Consider the following 15,142-nt stretch of genomic DNA (forward strand, 5'->3'; position numbering starts at 1 on the left):
GTAGGTTGTCAAAACTCGCATCAATGCATACAAAAGACTAAACGTACACACTTCCTCGCAGTATATTGGGCCTTCTGTCAGAATTCCACCACATCGGGAGTCCTCTCAGTGCGGTGCGATTAGCGACTGAGTGGAGCTCATGTTCTGGGCTTGGCATAAGTTATAGCTGTTTTAGTATAAATCCCCCCCTTCCCCCTTCTTTCTTTACTATCCCGTTACTGTGATCCAATAGGGAGGCACTTTCTAGCAAAACAGACATTTCAGGGTAAAGTCAAAAAGAGTACCTGTTTGAAAGATATCACCTTAATTTTGTGATTCCTACAGCTGAAGCCTCATAAGGCTCAGATAAAGAGAGAAGGACACTGTGGATTTGGACCTCAATCACTTCTATTGAAAGTGTATAAGGAAGGGATCTTTTATTGGCCAGCAAGAGCAGGAGGAATGATTACCAATGTTACTTGTGTTCATATGGGAGCCTAACTACAGACTTGAATGTACCCTTATTTTTTTCCAACACATTTAATTTTAAATGTGTGGTCTGAAACCTCCAAATCTCACTGCCAAGAGCTGCTTCACCATATAAGCTGGTGTTACCATCTCACGTGAAGCGGATACATTTTGAAGTAGAGTTTGGTGCCATTATGTATTTAGTGTAACAATTTGATGTGATGTAAACAAAAAAAACCTTTTGAACCTTCTTTTTCTCATTTTGCTTGTTTTATTGTATTTATACAAAGACCAAAAAGAACATCAACTCTTCTCCCTCAAACAAAGTTTACACAAAATCTCCAGCAGCATCTGTTCTGTGAGAGGACTGTCTGGTAAAATGGATGTTTTTTAAATATTTAACTCTGAAGCATTAACATGACATACAGTGACAAGTGGATTGTTAGTGTTTATGTTCTCACCACATTATTGGTTAAGATGATCATGACAGGGGCGCTGGTTTAGCTCAGTTGGTAGAGCAGGCGCCCCATGTCTTGAGGCTACAGACACTCCACGCACCGATCGCAGGTTCAACTCCCGGTCTGCCGATCCATTTGGTGCATGTCTACCCCAACTCTCCACTCCCCACATTTCCTGTCTCTCTTCAGCTGTCCTATATAATAAAGGCAAAATGCCAATAAACAAATCTTTAAGATGATCATGACAGTCAAACCTTCACATATCTTCCTTTCTTTTGCCTTTTTCTCCAGATTTTGTATTTATCAAGCGCAGTGATAGTCAACCTTTCCATTTTCTACAACTTGGCAGTCGGGATTACCTGCAGCTCGGTCACCTAAACTAAGAAGTAGACTGTCAACCAGCCCAGTAATATTAACATATTTGTCCTTACAGTTATTGGTCCAGATTTAGCTACCCCAGGACTTACAGGGTCACTTTCACAAAGTGTACATTTATCTGCGTATAAGCCTAGAAAGAACTTTCATAGGCCGCCTTTTTGCATTTGCTGTACACACATCAGTCTTTGGTTGGTGCATGTCTTTTAAGAGGTTTTTTTAAAATGTCTTTTTTCCCTACACCAATCACCATTCTTCAGGCTGGATTACTGAACTATGCACACACTGGTCAGTCGTAACGCTCAGAATTCAGCCAGATGCAAAAAAGTTTCACATGTCTGACTTTTCTCACTGGTTGACAGTCATAAAAAGCTCTTGGTTATACAGAAACATTTTGATTGAATTTCTAGTGGAAGTCAAATGGGAAGATTCCATCTTTTCCTTTCATTTGTCTTTCTTGCACTAACTTTATTCCTTCCATCCTTCACACCTCTCCTTCTTTTATCTTTGTGTGCTCCATCTTTTCTGCTCTGTCTGTACTGCCCTCCTACTCATCTTCTACTCCACCCTGCTCTCTTTTTTTCACTCTTTTGGTCTGCCTCTCTTGCTATCTTTTTCACTCTCTCCCTACCTTCAGGAGTCTATGGTGATGTTCAGAGGGTGAAGATCCTCTACAACAAAAAGGACAGCGCTCTGATACAGTTGTCTGATGGCAACCAGGCCCAGCTGGGTGAGTTTTTATCTTAGCAATGTTAGTCACCACTACTGGACTGAAAAATAATATTAAAGATATATACGTATATATTATTACATAAATAGAAGAATCAAGTCCATTTGCTACTTTAGAATCAAGGTGTCTACTGTGCCATTTGCAACCAATGACTGTATATATAGATGGACGACGCGTCTCCATCTGCTCCCATTGTATGAAATTGATGCCAAAGTAGCCCCTGTGATAGGCGCTGCCATCTTGCGATGGTGACGTCATACAGAGCCAGAGTCTGTGCAGTAGAGATCAGCGAGTGAAGCGGCCGTAGCCACTCCCGCTAACCCAAACACACACTTAACTTACTGAAAAAACAGCAAAGATCTCACACGCCCGCGTGTGTAACAGCAGAACAGCTTCTTGTGTTGGTCTGAGGTTAACGTTCACAGGTATGGAAACTTCAATGACTGTAGTGATTGTTTTAGTTACGTTTCCACTCGCGGATCGTCCTCCACTCTGCTCACCCGGAACAGATCGGCTGCAGGAGGCGAATTTGTCAGCAGAGCTGTCAATCATCATTTTTACAGCATCAAATAACTAATTAAAATAAACTTGTCAGAAAAATGAACACTTGGACATAAATCAGCATGAAAGGAACTAGCTGGAATGACAGAAACCATGTTTGAGAAAAATGTATTTGACATGTATTTGGAATTTATAGTTTGACTCATGTCCCATCTGTTAACATGGAGGAGGCGGGCTTTATGACCTATACTGCAGCCAGTCAGCAGGGGGCGATAGAGAGGGTTTGGCTTCACTTTTAGGGAGCTGTCATGTTACCCATCTTTTTATACAGTCTATGTTTGCAACCATGGAAGTGATATGATTGATGCTATAATGTATCAACCCTGACGCATTATATCATACAATGTGAAAAGGCTGTGGTGAAAATACTTTTATACTTATCCATTCCCAATATTTCTATGCTTCCTCACCTGTAGCAATGAGCCACTTGAATGGTCAAAAGGTGTTTGGTAAAGTGATGAGAGTGACGCTGTCAAAACATCAAACTGTGGCGCTGCCCAGAGAAGGGTTGGATGACCAGTTACTCACTAAAGGTAAGATGTTTTCTGCATCCTGAAAGAAGCTTTGTTCTTTGAAACAGCTTATGATTCATTAAGTTGTGATGTTGTGTTGTGATGCGACTGTCAAAGAGTCGGTCTAGACCTGCTCTTTCTGTAAAGTGTCTGCAGATAACTTTATAAAAATTTGATTTGATTTGATGTTGTTAATTCAGCTTTTTAAATTGTCAAAATTCAGATCAGTTACTCACAGGTCCGTTACAACTCCATCCATCCATTATCTGTACTGCCTATCCTGTTCAGGGATTCAGCTGTCATTGGGTGAGAAGCGGGGTATACCCTGGACTGATCGCCAGTCAATCACAGGGCCGACACATAGAGACAGACAACCAGTCAAGCTCACATTCACACCTACGGGCAATTTAGAGTCACCAGTCAACCTAATGAGCATGTGTTTGGACTGTGGGAGGAAGCCGGAGACCCCGGAGGGAACCCACGCATGCACAGGGAGAACATGCAAACTCCACACAGAAAGGCCCACTACCTCTGAACCTACCAACCTTTTGACTATGAGGCAACAGACCCCATTACAACTCTTTATGGAAATATAGCAATATAAAGCCATCATTGCACTATATCCCTCAAAAACCGTGTCCCAATGTGAGATCCCCGAGGATTTGTACATGTTTCATTAACAGCATTAATCTTTAAATCTCAGAAAGACTTTGTAGAAGTCAACTGCCCTCACTGATAAAAGCTGTTTCATGTATAAAATGAGGTTTTTAGCTGCTCAGCTCTTTTAAAGGGTTAGGATGCCTTCAGTCACACACTGTTGGCTCCCCATTTATACCCCACAACCCCCAATTCTGCCTCGGTACATTTTATACAGACGGGAGAAATAATGGCAGAACAGTTTGGCCTTGAAAAGATACATTTCTAACTTAAGATCCAGACATTCCACTAAAATCCTTCATCTGGTTAACTGATATAGTAATAAACAACAGCCATTTGTGTTTGCAGAAGGAGCTGCGTGAAGTCTAATAATCATTCCATGTGATGGGTCTGAAGGTTGCAAAGTTTGATAAGGTCAAAAATCTGTGCAGTGAAACAGAACTAAGCTCAGCAGAGTTCTGCAGCCAGCGTATCCTGATCCCAGACTGGAGGGTCGGGGGATATCACAGCAGTTTTCTTTAAGTTTATTTGTCTTTTATAGATTAGGCTGAAGCTTTATTATATAGTGCCAGTGTTCTAATGATAGTAGTATTAATAGAATTCTGAGGAATAATTCACAGTTGTTGTACACTGTTACATTGAACAACCATGTCAATACTGTGTTTTCATCTGACAGATTTTTCTGGCTCCCCGCTCCATCGCTTTAAGAAACCAGGTTCCAAAAACTTCCAGAACATCTTTCCACCCTCTGCAACACTTCACCTCTCCAATATCCGGTAGTACAACCAACACCAGTTGATCAAATTACGTCGTAATCGTTTTGGCTTCATAAGACTTTTCTTGAAGACAATAATAGTTTTTCTTTATTTGATGAAGTTTGTCTTATGTGCAGGGATGGTGTTGGAGAGGATGATCTACGTCTTCTGTTCTCTAACAGTGGAGGAACCGTGAAGGCCTTCAAGTTCTTCCAGTAGGTAGCACTGTAATATGGATCTTTATTAACTCATTTATTTATTAACTATCCTTCATGTCCTGTCATCGAGTGGAAGTTAAGAACCTGGGCTCCCATCCACTCTTACTCTTTTCACTTATTCACTCCTTTATTTCACAACCACGGTGTTACATATGTTGGACTTTTATCTTCCTTTATCCAAGTTTGCCTCCAAATAGCTGCAGAGTAGCAAATTTGGGGACAGAAGACTTGGTGGCTGGCTTTACAGTGGACGAGTGGCTGACTTAAAGGTTCCTTTAGCTTGCTGGAAACTACATTTTGGTTCACAGTGAGGAATCAGAAGGGAGGACTTTAGCCCAGAAGTTTTGAGCCAGCAAGCAAATAACTTGCATCTATCCAGGGTTTCCGTGCCGGTCCACGTGTCCTACAAGCTTTCAATGTTACGGACAAATGGGTGAAAATATGGTCAATTATTATGAGACAGCCATCACTCTCTCATTGTAAACAAGGACTTAAGTCTACAGTTCAGTTCATACTCTTCACTGAACAGAAATGTATACAGCGAACAACATGTCTCATGCTCAAATGACCACTTATTGCTCTGCGTCCACGCTGTCCATATGAATGCACACTCTCTCTTTCTCCCTGAGGGAGTGTAGTTCATTATGGAGTTCAGATATTGGCCAAAAAAAAGCCACCACCTGGATTTAACTAAGCAAATAGGTAATTGGATAATTACTGCAGTTATTAATATGTTTCAGCTGGCAACAAGTGATTTAACTCTAACCGATGCAGTGAGTAGCTTCTCATTTCTTAACCAACCATGTCGGGAGACATATCCTGCGATCATGGAAAAGACATTACTCTGTTTTAGTAGGGTCAAATTATTGGCCTGCATCAAGAAAAGAAAACAATTAAGGAGATTGCTGAAACTACTAAAATTAGGGTTTAGAACTGTCCAACGCATTATTACATCATTTTCACAAATGGATTGGCCACTGGCCACCACAGAGTCCAGACCCTCACCCCATTGAGAATCTTTGGCATGTGCTGGAGAAGACTTTACGCAGCGGCCCGACTTGCCCATCCTAAATACAAGATCTTGGTGAAAAATGAATGCGGATGGAAATAAATGTTGTGACATTGCTTAAGCTTTTCAATACGATGCCACGGCGAATGCAGGCTGTAATCAAAGCTAAGTTAAAGACGGAGCTATAATGAATCTGTTTTGTTTTTTTTGTTGAAAATACAGGCTATTATTTTCACCGGACATTATGACCGGGGGACTTTAATATGTCAGACTTTAACAGACTTTAACAGTAAAAAATCTGCAATTACCGGACAACGGCAACCGTGATCTATCTCTTCAATTAAATCTGAAAAAATGCCAGGTTACATGCAAAACATTATATTCATTCTGGTCATTGCTTTCACCTCAGATAAGTTTAGTGCTGGCTAATTTGTAGAAGAAGTAAAATTCCAGCATCATTAAATGATTCACAATTTCACAAATTTGCCCTGAGGATAAATAAAGTATTTCTGACTCTGAATCATAGTTTATGTGAACATTTTGCTAAAGAGCTGGCCAGTAGAGAACGTCCTACCATCAGTCATCCCAATATCAAACTTAATTTATTTGATTATTAAAGCAGCCACTCCCATTTGACCTCCTGGAGAAGGTGTATTTGTCTGGAATGTCAGAAAAAGCAGTCTCTGGACCAACTTATTCCATTTCATTTGGAAAAAAACAATATTATACATACGCGTGACTGCTTTCATCCTCTCAACACTAAAAAGTCACAACCCTTCAGCTTTTCTTCTGGGAACTCTTCAAGGGTTCCCTTTAAGACCACTACTTTTTGAACTTGCTTTAGAACCACTAAGGATTGTGCTCTGTAGTTGCAAAGATATTTTGAAGGACTTGAAGAAGGGAGTTGAACATAGAGGGCCCTACGTACACGTTATAGCACTTGGTCTAAAGCACATGGCGCAAGTGCCTTTATAAAGTATCAAATTGGAGGGGGAACATTTTATAATTGAACCAATCGCAGTGGCATCTCCCATTCCTCCATTGCATGCAAGCGTATGGCTATTTACATGGCAGTTTTAGCTTAATAGATCAGACTCGAATCACATGGGTTCTTCCCTTCAGCTGATGACAATGCAGAAAGCAGTAAATTGATACCAGGAGACAGGGTACAATAAAGCTTGCCTTGTCCCAGTCCTCTGTCCCAACCATGGACTGTATAAACGGATGGATAACATGACTGCTCTCCAAAAGTGAAGTCTAAACATCTCTATCGCCCCCTGCTGACTGGCTGCAGTATAGGTCATAAAGCCCGCCTCTTCCATGTTAACAGGTGGGACATGAGTCAAACTATAAAATTAATTTACATGTCAAATACACTTTTCTAGGACAAGGTTTTTGTCAATACAGCTAGTTATTATCAATGTATGTCCAAGTGTTCATTTTTTTGGAGAAGTTTAGTTTTAATTAGTTATTTAATGTTTAAAAAGGGGTCCAATGATTGACAGCTCTGTTGACAGATTCGGCTCCAGCAGCTGGCCTTTTCCCAGTAGCAGAGTAGAACAGAGGAGGAACGGCAAGAGGAGACGTTACAATCGTTGAACTTTCCATATCTGCAGCAGACCAACACAAGAGGCTGTTCTGCTGTTAACTGTGCTGACATGAGGGATCTTTGCTTTCCAAGTTAAATGTGTGTTTTGATTAGAGGAAGAGGCGGGACGTGAATACCACGACTCCACCAGTCGATCGCTAATGAGCAGAATCTGGCTCCAAAAGTGCAAGATGGCTGCACCCGCTGGGGGGGGCATTTTGGCTTCACTTTTGTACAATTAGAGGAGGTGGAGACACATCGTCCATCTTTCATACAGTCATTGATCCCAACAACCACTATATTCCACTGTATATCAGAAAACATATTGTTATTTAAGGGAGGAGTAAAAACGCTGCTGTGTATCCTTGTATCTACGTGTATGTAACAAAAGGAACACACAAAATTAAAGCCCTTTTCGATATTAGGAAAATACAGTGCAGTAGACTTATGAGCAGGTTTTTGTTGGTCTAAGGCATGTTCACCTTCTGCTGCCTGAGAAGTGTCACCAATTATCCTGACCACCCCTTATTTAAAGACCAACATGCCCATGGACTGAAGTGCATTTACTAGTGACACATCCTTGGTGATGAACCTGAAAATGACAACTGCATTGGTCAGAAACAAGCAATGATTCTGGAGCACCCCTCCCCTGCCTGAGGATGCCTGTTTGACCTCTGTCCAATGCCACAGACTGTGCTTCACCTCTAGTTTTGCCAAACATGTAATATCACTACATTGTAGAGATGCAGCCAGGCCCATCCAGGACTTAACCTCAAGAAGAGCTGCTACACAATAAACAAGTTCAAATACCTTTAGTCTTTGGTCAAACTGAAGCTATTCCTTCGCTGTCTTTTTGGTCGTTGAACTCTGTCCGTTTTTATTGTGCACTTTAAATTTAATATTTAATGTTTAATATTTAATAAAATATTTTCTCTAAGTACTATCATTTTAGGCTTTCATACAATTTAACAGAAGATTTTTTTTGATAATAAAGGATGTAATGATTTAAGGAACATTACTTTTATCTCTCTGTACTTTGTACATGAAAGATGAGCTCTGGGCTTACCTCCCCAAAGGTAAACACAATGCAGACAGACAGGAACTATGCTTAACAACTGCTAAACTGTTTCTGGTCTTCCTTCATCAGGGACCGCAAGATGTCTCTGATCCAGATGTCATCAGTCGAGGAGGCAATACAGGCTTTAATGGATCTTCACAACTATGACATGGGAGGGAATCACCATCTGAAAGTTTCTTTTTCAAAGTCGACCATCTAACTCTAACCCCTGACTCCTAAACCTTAAGATCTATGACGAGCGAGGAAGTCCCGACCATATGTCTCAACATTTTCTGTTAACCTCTTGTGCACTATCCCCAAACCTTTAAAATAAGTAGTACAATATTTTATAACTGAAATGTGTTCCAACCTCCAAAGCTTAAAATTCTAAGTACATTGAAGTACAACATTTGAAATTGTTTTAAGTTCAATATTTGGAAAATTCAACCTATTACATGTTCTTGACCTGTAGAAGCCCAGCACATGTCAGTTCTAACCCAAAGGTAGTTTGCAGAGTGAAGAAATTCCAGCTTTCCACAAATGTAACCTTAAAGAGCAACTAAACAGTAAACGTCAGCCATATCTATGTTGACCTCCAGGGGTTTAGCTTGCTGCTGATTTTCAAGTGTAACACCAGAGTTAATCGCACACTGTGACATAACTGTTGTTTGAGGTTAAAGTTGCAACAGAGCACATTTCTGATCACGCACTACCACAGCCGTCACTGATGCTGGTGAAACAGACTTCAAATAAAAGTGCAGTTTCTGACACACTCATTGTCAGTGTGCTGGTTAACTCCTCTGATTGTAATCTTGTTCATCTGTGCACCTTTGACCTATCAAATTAAAAATAATTATCTTTACATTAGACACTGCACGTATACAGGAGTGGATGGGGTTGTCAGCAATGGTTAAAGTTTGATTCATGCTGTCCTCTCCTCATCTGCAATGTGAGTTACATCTGTTTTACATTAACACCACGCAATCTTACTTTGTAGGCATTTCAGCAATTTTGCAGCACCATGCAGGATAACTTTACATGTAGTTTTTATACTAGATGTAACTAAGTTGTAAGGACTTCAGCAGTGAGAAGTTCTTAGAGGAATAGACTACTTGTTCTGTTCACACAATACAGCTTTTGTTAATTGGCATCATATCTTGCTCTTATTCCTGTAGGCGAACATTAAGCCAGAACAACAGTTTATCCAGGGTTTGATTTGATTATTTTTTTAAGAAAAGCAGCAAGTTCATCATACTGCTTATATGCTGATGTTTAACAGGAATAATATTTTAATATTATTACTAATGCTCGTCGAGTACAATTGGATACCCATATTTTCCTGTTTAAATCCCATCCCAGTTGGTGCACACACATATACACGTACATAGGATGCCCATGCTGACTGTTTAGCGGTTTCAACATGTGATTCTGGTCTTGGTCTCTGATTTTGGGAGGAGACCTTTTGGGACCAAAGTTCATGTGCCTTTTGCCTGTGGTCTAGATTTAATTTGTATGTTGAGAATAATTATTTTATTTTGTTGATCCGATGTTGTACACCTGAAGAAACAGATACTTTTGTTTCTTGTTTTAAAATAGAGGTGATCCTCGTCTCTCAAGTCCTCTGTCTGTCCAAAAACATGAGCATAAGAAAACCGGGTCATGTTCAGCTGAGGTTATCTCAGAAGTGTTTTTCCCCCCAATCATCTCTGGCTCTTATTTACAGCTGTAAAGATATTCTTTTAGGAGAGGTTGTACATTTTCTACCTGAGCTCACGTGGTAAGATTTCAGAGTAGCCCAAATTAAACGTGTCTTTTCTACCATTGAGCCCAAGTGAAATTATGTTTGTGTGTTTAAACAACGTTAGGCCTCAGTGCTCATCTATATCTTACCTGTCAATAAACTTCTCTCACTCTGTTCGCATGTGTCTCTCTGCTCTCCTTTCTTACTTTACAAGTTTTCCTCTTATCACTATTCTGTCTACATTTCTTCTCAGACATGAAAACAGGTTACATGTTCACACCATGAGGATGCATCACAAACTAATCAGTGAACTTTTCAAATCTATTCCCTCTTAAAAAGCTATAAGTTTGGGGTGCTGGTTTAGCTCAGTGGGTGGAGTAGGCACCCCATATACAGAGGCTACAGTCCTCGACACAGCTGCCTAATGCTCGACTCCTGCCCTCCACCTTAGCCTTACAATACACAACAAATCCTCAGTTATTATGGTCTGGTTTGGACGGATGAGAAAAATCTCCATTGACTTGCCCTAAAGCCCTAAAGAAAGTCCAGTGTGTAAAATCAGGGAATGTTTGCATCCAGGCTTTTGTCTAAAAGGGAAGGTTCCTAACTGACTCAAATTACAAGTAAGTATTTAAAGAGTAACTGCACTCTAATCTGAATTGTATTGCTGTACTCTGATGAAACGCATCAATGCTGGTGTTCATATCGTGCAGTGGGTGGAGTTTATGGTCAGACCTGGGGATGAAGTTACTCTTTAAGTGACAGGGAGATCAAGAACCGGCCTAACTACCTAAATGCTTAAGGAAAGAGCTTAAATGCTTCCTGTCTTATCTCCTTAAGAACAGGAAACAGTATGGTCTCTTCTCAAGTCTCTTAAATTGCATCCATACATCCCTCACTTAGTCCCTCCCACCAGAGATGCATGGAGAGACATGAGGGAATTTGTTAAAGAGACATGAGACGTCCTTTTCCTCTGAAACGTCATGTGAAGCAAATTTCGCCCCAGTGAGCACCAACCGGGATTTCAACGCTGAAATGTGTTTGAAAACAGGGTGAAATCAGGTCTGTCAGAAAATCCCATTTTTCTTTTATGATTTTGATAACTTGTTCATTTTAGCAATGAAAGGGTGACAAAAGTGAGGATTGTAGCTGCATTTCTCCCAAATCATTTTGCAGCGGTCGGTGAAATCCGGTTCATACAAAGACATCATTTCAACACATTTTATATTTCATACAACAATGAAAGGTTAACTAGAAGGTTCAGAGACATCATAAAGGGAGCAGTTTTAAACATTCCCCACAAAAGAAAAAAGAAGACTGCGCATGTGCAGGTATGAATGCAGATGCTGATATAGTTGATTAATACCTGACGTACAAGTGTGTGTAAGATGCTGGTGGGGTTAAGCTTATGAGCGCTTATGAACGCAGTGATCGTGGGATGCTGGCTACTTCATCCATTTATTCAATTTTTTTCCCTTGGTGACTGTGATGCACTGCTCACTTCATTTTTGCCTCTATGTGACATGAAAATTCCCGTTAATGTGTGTGAATTTGTGATAAATCTTGTGACAGAAGCAGATGAAATACGGTCTTAACATAACGTTAAATCAACATCTTCATGTAGTCGTTGAAAAAACGTTCACTTTTGAACGTCTTTTCAACGGGGGCCATGAATTTTACGATCGGCAGGAGGGCTTCATGTGTCCTTTCAAAATAACAGCGCGCTTGCAAGTTGTGTAAGCTATGGAAACAATGGAGATTTTAGGAGGCGGCCGCGGTCACCCCTGAAATCTCACCCCAGATCTGATAGGTAGTTGGTCAAGTTAATCAACATAATAAGGCAGGACAAACGCTGATCTGTCAATGCTCAGCGGATCCGCAGATTCAGGGCCAGTATATAATTAGTAAAGGTTGGACTGAGGCTGTAAGAGCTGATCTCTAGTCAGCGGACGTTTGACCATGACAAAGAGGTCCCGAAATCGAAAGTGCTGTTGAGCGACCGGCTGCGTACCGCTGCATCCACACTAAGAGCACATTTGGCAGAGAGCAGACTTCAGTGTTTTATAGACATTAGTAACAAAAATTCAAAATAATTTACAATACCACATCATAACCAACATCTTTCTTGCAGGGTTTGTAGACATTAAAGAAATACTGTTTTAAATGAGCAAGAAAGACAAAAAGAAACAAATCAACCTTTTTAGAGATCAAAACTCGGTTTAAAGGTTGCTAATTTTGGTAAAACAGCAATTTGCCTACGGTGGCACTAGGGACGGGTACCGTTCAGATTTGAACCTATCGTTGTTAACACAGTTAACATAGCCTACTGGAATATATTCCAGTAAGCAATTCGTGTACTTTTGGTTTTGTATTCAGATGTTGGACTTCTCACAGACTGTTTTAGAGGACTAAATAGAGTGACATACTCACCTTGTCTTTCATGGAGGTCCTCACACAGTCTTAACGGTTTTTGCCCGGGGCATGTCTTGTGTGTGGGAATCTTGAAATCCTGAAGAAAAATTAAGTTGTCGTCCCACATTAATCAAGTTACCAAAACTTGAATTTCTTTTAAGCCTATTAACATTTTATTTTGAGTTTGAATGACACAGGATATTAAGTTGATGTAATTACCTCTTGAAGCTTACTATATAATTTGTAGCATAGCCATAATGAAACAGCTTCGCTGGTTGTTAGATTTAAACTTAAATTGCACCGTGGTGGTCCTCTCCTCCTCCGAGCTGCTGGTCAGAAACAAAGCATAACACTTGTGGGTCCACGGGAGCAGGGGCCATAATCATGCACTGTAAAAGTCCTGTTTACAGACTTGTGTTTTAGCACTCTGTGCCCACCCAAAGAGGCATAATTCTACTTTAAAATAATTCCCTCACTGTTTAGAAATGGGTTAGCAAAATCACAAAAATATGTAATAATAAATATCAGAGTGCCATTAAAATGAGCCAGAAGCCAACAAATGTGGGCTTTTACAGCCACATTTTTTCTCTGGGGGTGCATGCCCCCAGACCCCCTAACTGTCTACTTTTCCCCACTGGCTGAATACTGCATATGTTTGTGGAAAGCCCTGCATAATCTCAACAATATTGTACAATATTATGTACTATTAATTTAAATCATAACTTTTCTTATGCTCTTCATTAAAGTTTGTGTGAAAGAAAATTAAAAAATGCATAGCCGGCTGTGGCGAGGTGGTGCTTTTTTCAACATATGTATATAACTTTGGTTTTGGTTTGCCACCCCAGGATTTTCTGTGGCCATCTCCGGCCACCCCTATGAAAAAAAACCTGGGGTGGCCAATAGTCCTAGGACCCCACTTTGAGAACCACTGCTCTAGGTAAGCCAAGCAGCATGCTATGGCTTTACAGGAAGCACAATGCAAAAACACCCTGCAGTACACGAGTGGGCCAAAGGCTTCATACTACAAAGGTGGAGGTCTGAGGTGGTGAACAGAGGCGGAGACAGATGTTACAATCATTATGGGCTTGCGCTGCGTTCCAGACAACTGGGAACTCAAGTTTTTCCAACCTCCAACCAGAAAGATTGCTATGGAATGCCATTGAAAGTCGGAGTTCCTACTTGAGAACTTGGAGCAGATTCATCTACCCCGACTTCACAGAGAATCAGAATTCTGACGTCACACAACAATGGAGACAGCTCAGCTGGAGAGGGAAATCGTTAATGGTAAACTATCAACTGAAAAGTAACATAATATATATTTGCCTGTATTTAATTGAAATAACTGCTATCATATAGTAACATAGATCAAAACAAGATCTGTGGTGCCACTGATGCACGGAAAATGTTTTCTGCTTTTAACTCACTCCTCTATCCTCCGCCTCCCCCAGCCTCCACTCTGCTCACTCCAGACATGCTTGCCACATTCTTCACAAATAAGGTTTCTTCCATCAGATATCAGTTCTCTGAGCCTGACCAACTCAGCCTGCAGCCACCAGCCAATAGCGCCTCACTCACCCCTCACTCAACCCCACAGCTTATCCACAGGGGTGCCTCAAGGGTCAGTGCTCAGTCCCCTTCTCTTTTCAATATATACCACCTCACTTGGTGCAATCATCCGCTCCCATGGTTTCTCGTACCATTGCTATGACAATACCCAGCTCTTCCTGTCATTCCCACCAGACGACACTACAGTCTTGGCATGTATCCCTTCATGCCTTGCCGATATCTCTAAATGGATGAAAGGACATGATGAACCTTCACCTCAACCTATCCAAGACTGAGCTCCTTGTCATCCCAGCCAGTTCCTCTAGGCAACCACAGATCAATATCCAGCTTGGACAAACTGAACTCATACCCACTAAGTCTGTCCGGACCTGGGCATCACAATTGACTACCAGCTAACCTTTAAGGTTCATTTGGCCTTGATTGCTCAGTCATGTCGATTTGACCTGTAATTATTACTTTAACATCGACACAGCTGAGATGTATCCCTGCATATCTTACAAATAACTGTCATGAGCCAATCTAGTTTAGTTATGTTTTTGTCTTGTATTTCAGTGTTCAGTTATCATTTCTTGTGTTACCTTGTCTCTTTGTCTCCCTGTCATGAGTTCTTATTGTTTAGTTTTGTATTTAGTTTATTCTGTGTTCTTGTCAGTGTTTAGTCTTGTTTAGTTAAGTATTTCACTTGTGTCTCTTTGGTTAGATCATTTCCTGTTTTACTTTGTCACCTTGTCTCTCGTGTTGGTCCACTTCCTGCCTTTGTGTGTTTTCCCGCCTGTTTGATTCTGTGCCCTGCCCTGATTGTTTTCACCTGCCCCTTGATTGTCTCACCTGTGTCTGATTAGCCTCACCTCCTAAGTTTATTTAGTCTTTGTGCTCCCCTGTCTTGTTGCCTGTTCATTGTGATCCATCGTACGTGAGTCTATGTCATCCATCGTGCGTCTATGTCGTCTATCCTGTGTCGTCCTTCTCTGGAGTTTTGTCTATGTCCCTTACTCTGGATTATCTTCATGCCTCCCCTGATTTCCTAGTGTTCCTTGGATTACCCTGTTCCTGGTT

General features: G+C 40.9%; 1 protein-coding gene across 1 annotated transcript in view; it reads left to right on the top strand.

The window, feature by feature from the left end:
- Positions 1 to 10,282, top strand: part of LOC138611436 (polypyrimidine tract-binding protein 2-like) — a 28,062-nt gene extending 17,780 nt beyond the window's left edge. The window contains exons 13-17 of the mRNA XM_069684540.1: positions 1,918 to 2,010; positions 2,988 to 3,104; positions 4,417 to 4,516; positions 4,633 to 4,710; positions 8,458 to 10,282. Coding sequence (XP_069540641.1) covers positions 1,918 to 2,010; positions 2,988 to 3,104; positions 4,417 to 4,516; positions 4,633 to 4,710; positions 8,458 to 8,587 — 518 coding nt within the window. The 3' untranslated portion in view covers positions 8,588 to 10,282. The remainder of the gene's footprint in view (positions 1 to 1,917; positions 2,011 to 2,987; positions 3,105 to 4,416; positions 4,517 to 4,632; positions 4,711 to 8,457) is intronic.
- Positions 10,283 to 15,142: the final 4,860 nt, after the last annotated feature.

Source organism: Semicossyphus pulcher, unplaced genomic scaffold, assembly GCF_022749685.1.
Source record: "Semicossyphus pulcher isolate SPU_LCO1_2020_fin unplaced genomic scaffold, fSemPul1.0.p SCAF_7, whole genome shotgun sequence".
Lineage (NCBI taxonomy): Eukaryota > Metazoa > Chordata > Actinopteri > Labriformes > Labridae > Semicossyphus > Semicossyphus pulcher.